Source organism: Tursiops truncatus, chromosome 19 (assembly GCF_011762595.2).
Source record: "Tursiops truncatus isolate mTurTru1 chromosome 19, mTurTru1.mat.Y, whole genome shotgun sequence".
Classification (NCBI taxonomy): domain Eukaryota; kingdom Metazoa; phylum Chordata; class Mammalia; order Artiodactyla; family Delphinidae; genus Tursiops; species Tursiops truncatus.
In genome coordinates, this window is record NC_047052.1 from 13,644,611 (window position 1) to 13,659,086 (window position 14,476).

Here is a 14,476-nt window from a genome sequence, read left to right on the forward strand (position 1 = left end):
GATTTTGGCTAAGCTTCTTTCTCTTTTTGTACTTCAGCTCTATCTTTTATAACATATATGTGGTTAATAGGTATCTACTTATATCCAAAGATGTTTTATGATGTTAGGAGTACTGTTCAAACTCTGGAAGTAAGTAGTAAGTACTACACAAATACTAAGTTTTAGTACTTAGTTTGAATATTGACATTTGATACCACCATGTTTTTCCTTTATAGCATCACACCTTTTTTTTTTTCATTCCTAGGCAATATGCACATAGTTTATCAACATGATCACAATTTTTAGAGAAGCTAAAGTTTTAATGGAAAATGGGGAGAAAACTTAAGGGGTACATTTTTTACCATGCTTTATATTATTGTCCTGCCCATTTCTTTTAGAATACAAACCAATTCAAAATGCCCTACAGAGCATTTTAAATTTACAGATCCTGTGGAACACTGCCCATTTTTGCAAATGGAAGGTCAGAAACAGTTATTTGCTATACAGCAAGCCCCACACAGGCAGCATCTGCATCTCGGTCATATTTGTATTTCCCAAGAGGCTTTGCACGAGGGGGGTGCTTAATATATATTGGTTGAATAATTGAGTTGTTGTTTTCTACCTTTCTTTAACCTTCACAGTTCAATTTGTTTGCTTAAAAGAACTTCTCATCACAATTTTTGAAAGCTTAAACACTAAGGTTTATGTTTATATAGGTATGTAAAATGACAATTAATTACAAAATACTGTTTTATGTTTTAGCTAGTGAAAAATGATGGCCTCTCTTTTATGACTTCTATAAACCAGTAAGAGATCTGAGCACCCAAAGGCTTATGTTATTGTTTAAAGATTCCTTTGAATTTTCTAATAAACATTAGAAAAAAAAAAAACCCTCACAATTGCACAGAAAGTCTGATGTTTTATTTTTTATAAATTTATTTATTTATTTTTGGTTGTGTTGGGCCTTTGTTGCTGTGCATGGGCTTTCTCTAGTTGCGGCGAGCAGGGGCTACTCTTCGTTGCAGTGCATGGGCTTCTCATTGTGGTGGCTTCTCTTGTTGTGGAGCACGGGCTCTAGGTGCACGGGCTTCTGTAGTTGTGGCACGTCAGCTTCAATAGTTGTGGTGCGTGGACTTAGCTGCTCCGCAGTATGTGGGATCTTCCTGGACCAGGGATCGAACCCGTGTCCCCTGCATTGGTAGGCAGATTCTTAACCACTGCACCACCAGGAAAGTACCCTTAATTTTTTCATTGAAGTATAGTTGATGTACAATATTATATGTTACAGGTGTAAAATATAGTGATTCACAATTTTTAAAGGTTATGCTCCATTTATAGTTATTGTAAAGTATTGACTATACTCCGTCTGTTGTAAAATATATCCTTGTAGCTTATTTATTTTATACCTGATAGTTTGTACCTCTTAATTCCCTACCCCTATCTTGCCCCTCTCTCCCCCTCCATTGGTAACCACTTGTCTGCTCTCTGTATCTGTGAGTCTGTTTCTTTGTTATATTCACTAGTTCATTGTATTTTTTTAGATTCCACATATAAGTGATATCATACAGTGTTTGTCTTTCTCTGACTTATTTCATAATAAGAATATGAACTGCATAATACCCTCCAGGTCCATCCCTCTTGCTGCAAGTGGCAAGTTTTCATTCTTTTTTACAGCTGAGTAGTACTCCACTGTATATATACACACCACATCTTTATCCATTCACCTGTTTTTAAAAAATTTTTATTTTATATTGGAGTATAGTTGATTAACAATGTTGTGTTAGTTTCAGGTGTACAGCAAACTGATTCAGTTATACATATACATGTATCTATTCTTTTTCAAATTCTTTTCCCATTTAGGTTATTACAGAATATTGAGCAGAGTTTCCTGTGGTATACAGCACACCTTTACTTTGCTGTCTTTTTTTTCCCTCCTGATACTGACAAAAGAGATTTGTTCATAGAGAACTGACTCTGAAGATGACACTCTTCATTGTATCTCAATGGCTTAGGCTCCATATGCAGTTTCTTCTCTGTCTTTAATTAAACTTGTTTTTTTCAGTGCTGTAGCTGGGAGCACTGTGTTGACACAACTCATTCTTGTACAGAACAGATTAAAATGTCAGTGTTCCAATGTTCTCATCTGTGAGAAAAAGAAAATATTTGGGATATTTTATTTATAACTTTTAAAAGACTCCTCTGTGAAGAAAGATTACTTGTAGGCTGGAAAACCATTTGACAGTTAAAGGACAGAACTCTAATATTAGTCTAACAAAAAAGGGGGAAAAGACTGAAAGTTTACTAGAACCCTTTTCTAGGGATTTAGAACACATCTTTCTATTTCCTTCTTAATTTTCACTTAATTTTATCTTTTAATTCCCTAGAGTTCTGCTTAATCCTTCTAGATGCTGTGTATGCAGAATATTGACAGTTTCCGCAAAAGGCAGTTAGTCAGTCATTACAGTAAACACACATATTATGTGGATGGAGGGCTACTAGTCAAGGGAAATGGAGTTGGCGTATTGAGGCTTTAACCTTCATATCGTAAGTCTAAATGTATCTGTTTTTACAATGGAGTCTTTAATATTTGTTAGCTAGTTACTGGTGAATAGGTCCGCAAGTTCACCTTGCTACAGCTTGGGACTCTTTTCTGCCTATCAGGTGTTCACAGGATATAAGCTACATCAGTTAACGCTGGGTGCTGTGCAAATTTTAGAAGTCACGGTAAAGAGACAGGCTTGCTGCAAATTGATAAGGTAGGGACTTAATAAGAGGAGCCAATACTAATGGAACACTTGCATGCATCTAGAATATTTAAAAGTGTCTCTGTATTGATGTATCGACTGTCTAATCCGCACAGCTCTATGAATAGGTGATATTATCTTTGCTGTACAGATGGGAAATGGAGGCCTGCAAATGTAAAGTAACTTGTGCAAGGCAACACAAGAAATGGAGAAGCTGGATTTGAATCCAGGGAGTCTGGTTCTGTAGCCTATTCTATTAGAGGGTTTCTGGAAGTTTATTAACTCTTGATATTGTACGGTTTGGGAGCTTTTACTCTGGTGATGTTGCCTGAGTGGCGTCCTGAGAAGTAGGAGCTTGCTGTGACTCCCCTCTTGCCCTTTTCTTTTGTCCTCCATTACTTGCTGAGGCCCATTAATTCTAGACAACATCTCTCAAATTTGTCCCATCTTTCCTATCACACTGCTGCTACCTTAGTTCAGGCATCTTTGGGACATAGCAGCAATCTCCGGATGTCCCTCCTGTCTCCATTCTAAGTGTCTCCCTGTCTACCCCCGCAACTGATTATCCGCATTGATCCTATAGTAAATCTTTATAAGAAACCAATCTGATCAGGTCCTTCACAGGATTAAATGTAAAATAATACCTAGTTATAGGCATATATCACATTTTACTCATCCATTCTACCAGTTGATAGAAGTCTGGGTAGCTTCTACTTTTTGGCTATTACGAATAACGTTGTTATGAACATTCATGTAAAAGGTTTTGCGTGGACATAGGTTTTCATTTCTCCTGGATATATACCTAGGAGTGGAGTTGCTGGGTCAAATGTTTTTTTTGAGGAACTGCCAGACTGTTTTCCAAAGCAGCTGTCCCATTTTACATTCCCACCAGCAGTGTATAAGGTTTGTAATTACCCCACGTTCTTGCCAACATGTTATTTTCCTTTTTATTTTATTTGATACTTGCCATTGATACTAATACTAATGGATGTAAAGTGGTATCTCATAGTGTCTTTGATTTGCATTTCCATGATGGCTAAGGATGTTGAGCACCTTTTTATGTGCTTTTTGGCCATCTGTATATCTTCTCTCGAGAAATGTTTATTCAGATCTCATTTTTTAAAACTGAGTTTGAGTAATGATAGTTCTTTATATATTCTAGATACAAGCCCCATATCAGATATATGATTTACAAATATTCTCTTCCCTTTTGTGGAACTGTCTTTTCACTTTCTTGATAGTGTCTTTTGCTTTTTTCCTTCTGTTTTTTGGCTGTGCAGTGTGGCATGTGGGATCTTAGTTCCTGGACCAGGGATCAAACCTGTGCCCCCTGCAGTGGAAGCACGGTGTCTTAACCACTGGACCACCAGGGAAGTCCCTTGATAGTGTCTTTTGAAGCATAAAAGTTTTTAATTTTGATGAATCCCCAAATACCTATTTTTTCCTTTTGTCTTCTCCCATGTGCTTTTGCTGTCATATTTTAGAAGCCATCGCTCAACCGAAAGTCATAAAGATTTACCCCTAAATAGAATTATATAGTTCTAAATATAGTACTTAGGCTTGTGATCTATTTGGAGTTTTTCTTTGTGTGTGTATGGTGGCAGGAGGGGGTCCAACTTCATTTTTCTGCATGCAGGTATCCAGTTGTTCCAGTGCTATTTGTTGAAAAGACTAATTCCCCCACTGAATTGTTTCGGCACCTCTTAAGAAAAATATCTGACCATAAATGTAAAGGTTTATTTATGGATTCTCAGTTCTGTTTGATCTATCCACATATTACTGTAGCTTTGTACTAAGTTCTGAAATTGGGACGTATGAATTTTCCAATATTTTTCCTCTTTTGAAAGGTACTTTTGCCTATTCTGGATCCTTTGCATTTCCATATGAATTTTAGGATCTGAAACATTTCTGAAAAAAATGCAGCTGTTATTTTGATATCGACTGAATTGAATATGGAGATCAATTTGGGAAGTATTGTCATCTTAAGTCATCTAATCCATAAATGTGGGATGTCTTTACATTTATGTTGGTATTCTCTAATTTTTCAATGTTTTGTAGTTTACATTCTATAAGAATTGAGGAACACTTTTGCCTAAGTTGTGGGACTGTATTTTATTTTGGTATCTGTTTTTCTAAATTATATACTCAAGTATCATAGCTTGTTTATATAGTAAAAAGTTATGCCATAAGGAGAACACTGTTAGTATTACTATGGATTGCTAAATCATGAATTAGGATATATAGTAAGGTCCCCCATTTTTAATTCCTGAACTTGGTTAGTTATGCCTTTGTTAGAGAATTGGAATCTCTCCCACAAGGACTCACCGCTTCAGGACCCGCTGTCACATTGATTCACACTCCCAGGAGGACTCTCTCTGAGATGGGGAGACAGAAAGGTGCTTCTGAGGAGGTGGTGGTGGCCTTGGGGCCTTTACACACTCACCCGTGGTCTGGCAGTGGATCACCAGGATGTTGGCCATCTCAGCAAACTTAACACTGGAAGGGTTCTTTTTAATTTCCTTCAAGAATTCTCCAAGGACCACCTCACACCTACCAATGAGCAAAGGAGAAAGGAGACAGCTCATGCAGCCAGAGGAGCCTCCACCAGTGGTGCCATGTCTGCTGTGCTCTGTGGGACACACTTGTCAGATGGACATTTTTCAGAGGCTGGGGGTGGATGATCTCCTAGCTCTTCAAAGCAGGAAGCACACGAGCCAGGAAGAGGATGGTGAATTTTGTGCTCTCCTGCCGCCGCCTGTCTGTTGGGTGTGGGGTATGCGTACGCGCCGAGGGGCCCCTGCAGCCGCCTGCCCCTCTCCTCCTCCACTCACATTTTCCGAATCTCTTTGCCGTTGTCGCCCAGGATCTGGAAGAGTCCATCCAGGATCTCCGGCAAATAATCCAGCAGGTTAATGTCTGGCACGGACTCCAGAACCAGGATCTGCCCCAGGGGAGGAAACCATCAGGGAAAGTCACCAGCCAGAGAACCTGCATCTCCTCGCCCATCCTCTGGACTGGCCAGCGAGAAGGGGCCCTGCTGAGGCATCTTTTCAGGGCAGTGTCCCGTGGGGGAGCAGGTGCTAGTAGCTGTTGTTTCTGTTCAATGGGCAGGGGAACGGCAATTTAACCCCAGGGCAGTTCAGATGCCCGGGGGCGGGGCGGGGGGTGCGGGAGGGAACCCATGGGAAAGGTGGGCAAGGCTAGAAGAGGTGTGACAGCTGGAGGAGCACAGCTGGCTTCAAAGGTAAATCTGGGTGTTTCCGGAGACAAGGAAGGAACCACATCCTCTGCAGAGGCAAACGTGATGGGCTTTGGGGGCAAAGCTGAATACATGTGTTTTCGGATGATCTGGTGTCATTGGCTCCTAGAGGGATAACAGTGAGGCATCCCCGCAGCCACAGGAAATGCCCAGGTGAGCCAGAGAGCAGACCTCACTCAACTAGAGGCTCCTTACGGCTGGAGAAGGAGTGTCGCGGGGCCGGACCTTACCCAGGAGATGATGAACTGCCGGGGCGTACTGGTTGTTGGAATAAATCCTCTCCTGCAACAAGGGGATGAAGCCTACCAGGTCGAACTTGTTGCTCTCCGTCACGATGTCCTGTGGGTCAAAGGCATGAGAGCTGCCTGCTGGGGGCGGGGCTGCCTGACCTGGCTGAATCCCCGGCCCAGCCTGGCTCCAGGGGTCAGGCGGACACAGAGGAAGATGACGGAGCCTGAGTCAGGCAGGAGAGGCCCCCGGAGCATCCCTCCTCACACAGGCCGAAGGACAAGCAAAAAGGATGCACTGAAAGCAGGAATCAAGGTCGAGAGAACTAATCAAAAGGCAAAACCCTGCATCTCTGTGGTCTGGCTCAAATGCCCTGGTGAGCTGAGCATAAACTGCCCCGTCACTGGGGGGCAGGGTGGGGTCGGCATGAGGGGCCATTAGGGGGACAGAATGGTTCTGTATTTTGATCCTGCTGTTGACATAACTCTATACTCTCATCATAGAGCTGTATACTATTCCATTAACTGTTAAGTGAAACAAATTTTTTTTTAATTACCAAGAGCATCAAGACCCACGGTGCAAGGCCACAGAGCCAGCCTTCAGGTCTGAGATGTGGAGAGAATGGCAATAAAGAAATCACAAGTCTGCAACACCCTGCTGGGGCTCGGGGGTCAGGATCAAGGCCCTGGCTAGTGTGTACGTCCCTCCAGGAGAAGGGCTCACCTTGCCCAGCGCGATGGAGCAGGCAGCCAGGCCGATGAGGCCCCTTTTCTGGCTGTGTGGGTGCTGGGACAGGGCAAACTCCTGAGACAGCGTCTGGATCACATGCTTGATCTGCACGGTGTTGTTCTGGGCCACGAACTCCCGGACCAGCCTGCAGAGGAAGCAGAGAGGGGCTGCAGGACCAGTGGGATCAGGCTGCTCCTGCTACTGCCGGCTCTGGGGCCCGGGGCTGGGGTGAGGGAGGGAGATGACCTGTTTAGAAAGAGGAATTGGGAGTCAGGCATCTCGGGGCAGGGCTTTCCCAGTTCTGCTGCTGACTGGGAGGCGTTGGCTGGGTCACGGTCCTTTCCCTTTTCTGGGTCTCCGTTTCCCTTTGTCTATGACAGAATGAAGAACAGTGGTGAACAGTGTCACTTCTGGGAATCTGAGAGAATGCAAGTGAATGTCCTGCTGGGGCCTCAAAACTGTAGTGATCCATCGTCTTCATTCAATACTTGCTCAGTGTTGCAAACAGCTCATGCACTCAAGTGGTTCTCTGTGTCTGTGTCATTGTTTCTGGGGATCCACAAACAATCAAGGATGTGTAGCAACATGACACAAGCAACACCACAGAAGCAAGAACGCCGCAGGTTAAGTCTCCCTGGGCTGACGGGGAGGTGCCATCTGAGTCGGATCTTAGTACCATTACCAGGCCTTTTCCAGGTAAAGAAAGGAAGGCAGGGAACCTCAGGCACAGGGAAGAGCCTGGCTAAAGGCGGGGGCCCCGAAAAGACATGGTGTATTTAGGGAAGGGTGAGGAGTCCGGTGTGTGGAAGGGGTGGCTGGGAACAGTTAAAGAAAAAGACGAGCTGGTGAAAGGTTTCCAACAATGGGGTGACATACTTATGTCTGTGTTTTGACCAGAGAGGCTGCCTCAGGTGGAGGTGGCCTGGTTTGACAGAGGGAGACTGCAATATCTCCAAGGGAGAACACTGCAGTGCTCAGGGTCAGGAAGGGAGGCCTGAAATACAGCTGAGGCAGTGGGAAGCAGCAGGGAGAGGGCAGGAAGGGTAGAGACGCCTGCAAGGTGCCCACCTGGGGGGTGATGCTAGCAGGGAGAGGGGGTCTGAGGGAGGCACCGCCTGTGGTCACCCTGGGGGGATGCTCCCAAGGCAGGCCCTGCCCGAATGGAGGCGAGCACAGGGAGGCCCAGCTCCGTCAGGCACCAGGGTCTCCTTTCAGAGCCCAGTGGACGTGAAGACACTCTGCCCTTCGGAGGCTCACAGCATCTCTGCAGTGAGAAGCCTCCTGAGGGCCAACGGTGGCATGAGGGGCCCAGATAACCACTGGGGAGCTGTGGCCTGGGGGTCAGGGACATCTTCCCAGGAGTGGGAACTGAGCTGGACCTCAGAGGAGGCAGGGACCCTGAGAGAAGGAAGCAGGTGTTCCGGGCAGGAGGAAATGTGTGGGCAAAGGCAAGGAGAGAAAAATAGCCAAATTTGCCTGGGGTCCAGAGAACAGCAGGAAATCAACTGGGATGAGCTGGCCCGGCAGCTCAGATTCAGGAGAAGGGATCTCACATCGTGGGTAACAGGGAAGCTGCTCATGGGTTTTGAAGAGATGGTCAGAGTGTTTTAAGAAAAACCCCATGATCATCTCATTAGATGCAGAAAAAGCTTTTGGCAAAATTCAACACCCATTTATGATAAAAACTCTCCAGAAAGTGGGCACAGAAGGAACCCACCTCAACATAATAAACCCACCTCAACATAACATCATTGTCAATGATGAACAATTGAAAGCATTTCCTCTAAGATCAGGAACAAGACAAGGATGTCCACTCTCACCACTATTATTCCACATAGTTTTGGGAGTCCTGGCCATGGCAATCAGAGAAGAAAAAGAAACAAAGGAATACAAAGAAGGAGGGGATATAGGTATACATACAGCTGATTCATTGTACAGAAGAAACTAACATTGTAAAGCAATTATACTCCAAAAAAAAAAAAGCTGTGAGATGGATGGGAAGGGGGAGACTGTCTCATCATCAGGTGGGAGGGACTAGGACCCGTGTAGCAGCTGAAGTTGTGACGAGGGAGGCCTAGAGATAACATTCAGAGTAGTTGCCTGGACTCATTGCCTAATTGCTCTGTGCCCATCACAGCAGGTACACTGCTCGCCTATGGCATAAATGGGGGTCTCAAGCTGGCTCAAAGAATTTTAAGGACAGTCAAGTCCAAAAGGTATGAATTAGTTTGTGTGGTTTCAGATCAGTATCAGGAACCTGCTAGTAATTAGCGTTGTTTAACTAAATGTGCTGTCCTGTGAGGCTGTGACCACTCCTGTAAAAAGGCTGTTCAGACTTCTGGGAAGATGGCAGAAGAGTAAGACTCGGAGATCACCCTCCTCCCCACAGATACACCAGAAATACATCTGTGCGTGGAACAACTCCTACGGAGCACCTACTGAACGCTGGCAGAAGACCTCAGACCTCCCAAAAGGCAAGGAACCCCCCACGTACCTGGTTAGGGCAAAAGAAAAAAACAGAGACAAAAGGATAGGGACGGGTCCTGCACCAGCGGGAGGGAGCTGAGAAGGAGGAAAAGTGTCCACACACTAGGAAGCCCCTTTGCGGGCGGAGACTGCGGGTGGCAGAGTGGGGGAGCTTCGGAGCCGCGGAGGAGAGCACAGCAACAGGGGTGCGGAGGGCAAAGCGGAGAGATTCCAGCACAGAGGATCAGGGCGGACCGGCACTCACCAGCCGAGAGGCTTGTCTGCTCGCCGGACGGGGTGGGCAGGGCTGGGAGCTGCGGCTCCCGCTTCTTCACAGGTCAGACCCCAGGGAGAGGACTGAGGTTGGCGGCGTGAACAGAGCCTGCAGGGCGTTAGTGCACCGTGGCTAGCCGGGAGGGAGTCGGGGGAAAAGTCTGGACCTGCCTAAGAGGCAAGAGACTTTTTCTTCCCTCTTTGTTTCCTGGTGCACAAGGAGAGGGGATTAAAAGCGCGGCTTAAAGGAGCTCCAGAGACGGGTGCAAGCCGCGGCTAACAGCGCGGACCCCAGAGACGGGCATGAGACGCTAAGAGACGCTAAGGGTGCTGCTGCCGCCACCAAGAAGCCTGTGTGCGAGCACAGGTCACTATCCACACCCCCTTCTGGGGAGCCTGTGCAGCCCGCCACTGCCAGGGTCCCGGGATCGAGGGACAACTCCCCCGGGAGAACGCACAGCGCGCCTCAGGCTAGCAATGTCATGCTGGCCTGTGCTGCTGCAGGCCTGCCCCGCACTCCGTGACCCTCCCTACACCCCCGGCCTGAGTGAGCCAGAGCCTCCGAATCAGCAGCTCCTTTAACCCCATCCTGTCTGAGCAAAGAACAGATGCCCTCCGGCAACCTACATGCACAGACGGGGCCAAATCCAAAGCTGAGCCCCTGGGAGCTGTGAGAACAAAGAAGAGAAAGGGAAATCTCTCCCAACAGCCTCAGAAGCAGCGGATTAAAGCTCCACAATCAACTTGATGTACCTGCATCTGTGGAATACATGAATAGACAACTAATCACCCCAAATTAAGGAGTGGTGTGGATGAAAGGCTCTTGGTGCTGCAGCCAGGAGTTACTGCTGTGCCTCTGAGGTGGGAGAGCCAACTTCAGGACACTGGTCCACAAGAGACCTCCCAGCTCCACATAATATCAAATGGCAAAAATCTCCCAAAGATCTCCATCTCAACACCAGCACCCAGCTTCACTCAACGACCAGCAAGCTACAGTGCTGGACATCCTATGCCAAACAACTAGCAAGACAGGAACACAACCCCACCCATTAGCAGAGAGGCTGCCCAAAATCATAATAAGTCTACAGACACCCCAAAACACACCACCAGACGTGGACCTGCCCACCAGAGAGACAAGATCCAGCCTCATCCACCAGAACACAGGCACTAGTCCCCTCCACCAGGAAGCCTACACAACCCACTGAACCAACCTTAGCCACTGGGGACAGACACAAAAAAACAACAGGAACTACGAACCTGCAGTCTGCAAAAAGGAGACCCCAAACACAGTAAGATAAGCAAAAGGAAAAGACAGAAAAACACACAGCAGATGAAGGAGCAAGATAAAAACCCACCAGACCTAACAAATGAAGAGGAAATAGGCAGTCTACCTGAAAAAGAACTCAGAATAATGATAGTAAAGATGATCCAAAATCTTGGAAATAGAATAGACAAAATGCAAGAATCAGTTAACAAGGACCTAGAAGAACTAAAGATGAAACAAACAATGATGAACAACACAATAAATGAAATGAAAAATACTCTAGATGGGATCAATAGCAGAATAACTGAGGCAGAAGAACGGATAAGTGACCTGGAAGATAAAATAGTGGAAATAACGGCGGCAGAGCACAATAAAGAAAAAAGAATGAAAAAAACTGAGGACAGTCTCAGAGACCTCTGAGACAACATTAAATGCACCAACATTCGAATTATAGGGGTTCCAGAAGAAGAAGAGAAAAAGAAAGGGACTGAGAAAATATTTGAAGAGATTATAGTTGAAAACTTCCCTAATATGGGAAAGGAAATAGTTAATCAAGTCCAGGAAGCACAGAGAGTCCCATACAGGGTAAATCCAAGGAGAAATACGCCAAGACACATATTAATCAAACTGTCAAAATTAAATACAAAGAAAACATTAAAAGCAGCCAGGGAAAAACAACAAATAACACACATGGGAATCCCCATAAGGTTAACAGCTGATCTTTCAGCAGAAACAAGGGAGTGGCAGGACGTATTGAAAGCGTTGAAGGAGAAAGACCTGCAACCAAGATTACTCTACCCAGCAAAGATCTCATTCAGATTTGATGGAGAAATTAAAACCTTTACAGACAAGCAAAAGCTGAGAGTTCAGCACCACCAAACCAGCTCTACAACAACTGCTAAATGAACTTCTCTAGGCAAGAAACACAAAAGAAGGAAAAGACCTACAATAACAAACCCAAAACAATTAAGAAAATGGGAATGGGAACACACATATTGATAATTACCTTAAATGTAAATGGACTAAATGCTCCCACCAAAAGACACAGATTGGCTGAATGGATACAAAAACAAGACGCATATATTTGCTGTCTACAAGAGACCCACTTCAGACCTAGAGACACATACAGACTGAAAGTAAGGGGATGGAAAAAGGTATTTCATACAAATGGAAACCAAAAGAAAGCTGGAGTAGCAATTCTCATATCAGACAAAATAGACTTTAAAATAAAGACTATTAGAAGAGACAAAGAAGGCCACTACATAATGATCAAGGGATCGATCCAAGAAGAAGATATAACAATTGTAAATATTTATGCACCCAACATAGGAGCACCTCAATACATAAGGCAAATACTGACAGCCATAAAAGGGGAAATAGACAGTAACACATATATAGTAGGGGACTTTAACACCCCACTTTCACCAATGGACAGATCATTCAAAATGAAAATAAATAAGGAAACACAAGCTTTAAATGATACATTAAACAAGATGGACTTAATTGATATTTATAGGACATTCCATCCAGAAACAACAAAATACACATTTTTCTCAAGTGCTCATGGAACATTCTCCAGGATAGATCATATCTTGGGTCACAAATCAAGCCTTGGTAAATTTAAGAAAATTGAAATTGTATCAAGTATCTTTTCTGACCACAACGCCATGAGACTAGATATCAATTACAGGAAAAGATCTGTAAAAAATACAAACACATGGAGGCTAAACAATACACTACTTAATAACCAAGTGATCACTGAAGAATCAAAGAGGAAATCAAAAAAATACCTAGAAACAAATGACAATGGAGACACGACGACTCAAAATCTATGGGATGCAGCAAAAGCAGTTCTAAGAGGGAAGTTTATAGCAATACAATCCTACCTTAAGAAACAGGAAACATCTCGAATAAACAACCTAACCTTGCACCTAAAGCAATTAGAGAAAGAAGAACACAAAAACCCCAAAGTTAGCAGAAGGAAAGAAATCATAAAAATCAGATCAGAAAGAAATGAAAAAGAAATGAAGGAAACAATAGCAAAGATCAATAAAACTAAAAGCTGGTTCTTTGAAAGGATAAACAGAATTGATAAACCATTAGCCAGACTCATCAAGAAAAAAAGGGAGAAGACTCAAATCAATAGAATTAGAAATGAAAAAGGAGAAGTAACAACTGACACTGCAGAAATACAAAAGATCATGAGAGACTACTACAGGCAACTCTATGCCAATAAAATGGACAACCTGGAAGAAATGGACAAATTCTTAGAAATGCACAACCTGCCAAGACTGAATCAGGAAGAAATAGAAAATATGAACAGACCAATCACAAGCACTGAAATTAAAACTGTGATTAAAAATCTTCCAACAAGCATAAGCCCAGGACCAGATGGCTTCACAGGCAAATTCTATCAAACATTTAGAGAAGAGCTAACAACTATCCTTCTCAAACTCTTCCAAAATATAGCAGAGGGAGGAACACTCCCCAACTCATTGTACGAGGCCACCATCACCCTGATACCAAAACCAGACAAGGATGTCACAAAGAAAGAAAACTACAGGCCAATATCACTGGTGAACATAGCTGCAAAAATCCTCAACAAAATACTAGCAAACAGAATCCAACAGCACATTAAACGGATCATACACCATGATCAAGTGGGGTTTATTCCAGGAATGCAAGGATTCTTCAATATACGCAAATCAATCAACGTGATACACCATATTAACAAATTGAAGGAGAAAAACCATATGATCATCTCAATAGATGCAGAGAAAGCTTTTGACAAAATTCAACACCCATTTATGATAAAAACCCTGCAGAAAGTAGGCATAGAGGGAACTTTCCTCAACATAATAAAGGCCATATATGACACACCCACAGCCAACATCATCCTCAATGGTGAAAAACTGAAAGCATTTCCACTAAGATTAGGAACAAGACAAGGTTGCCCACTCTCACCACTTTTATTCAACATAGTTCTGGAAGTTTTAGCCACAGCAATCAGAGAACAAAAGGAAATAAATTGGAAAAGAAGAAGTAAAGCTGTCACTGTTTGCAGATGACATGATCCTATACATAGTGAATCCTAAAGATGCTACCAGAAAACTACTAGAGCTAATCAATGAATTTGGTAAAGTAGCAGGATACAAAATTAATGCACAGAAATCTCTGGCATTCCTATACACTAAGGATGAAAAATCTGAAAGTGAAATCAAGAAAACACTCCCATTTACCATTGCAACAAAAAGAATAAAATATCAGGAATAAACCTACCTAAGGAGACAAAAGACCTGTATGCAGAAAATTATAAGACACTGATGAAAGAAATTAAAGATGATACAAATAGATGGAGAGATATACCATGTTCTTGGATTGGAAGAATCAACATTGTGAAAATGACTCTACTACCCAAAGCAATCTACAGATTCAGTGCAATCCCTATCAAACTACCACCGGCATTTTTCACAGAACTAGAACAAAAAATTTCACAATTTGTATGGAAACACAAAAGACCCCGAATAGCCAAAG

The 14,476-nt window shown here is 43.7% G+C and overlaps 1 protein-coding gene across 6 annotated transcripts in view; it reads right to left on the reverse strand.

Annotated features, from left to right (window-relative positions):
- Positions 1-1,704: 1,704 nt before the first annotated feature.
- Positions 1,705-14,476, reverse strand: part of LOC109550059 (protein VAC14 homolog) — a 37,416-nt gene continuing 24,644 nt past the window's right edge. Inside the window, exons 2-7 of one of the 6 annotated variants that reach the window (XR_012328286.1) lie at positions 9,671-9,886; positions 6,934-7,084; positions 6,213-6,321; positions 5,555-5,664; positions 5,049-5,273; positions 1,705-2,122 (exon numbers count right to left, since the gene is read on the reverse strand). Coding sequence is in view for 3 of the 6 variants with exons in the window: in XM_073796816.1 (XP_073652917.1) it covers positions 5,633-5,664; positions 6,213-6,321; positions 6,934-7,084; positions 7,186-7,217 (324 nt within the window). In the remaining 3 variants the exon portion in view is untranslated. Of the gene's footprint in view, positions 2,123-5,048; positions 5,274-5,554; positions 5,665-6,212; positions 6,322-6,933; positions 7,085-7,185; positions 7,311-9,670; positions 9,887-14,476 lie in introns of all 6 variants that reach the window. The other 5 variants (XM_073796816.1, XM_073796815.1, XR_004523257.2 and 2 more) reach the window with 5 other exon arrangements.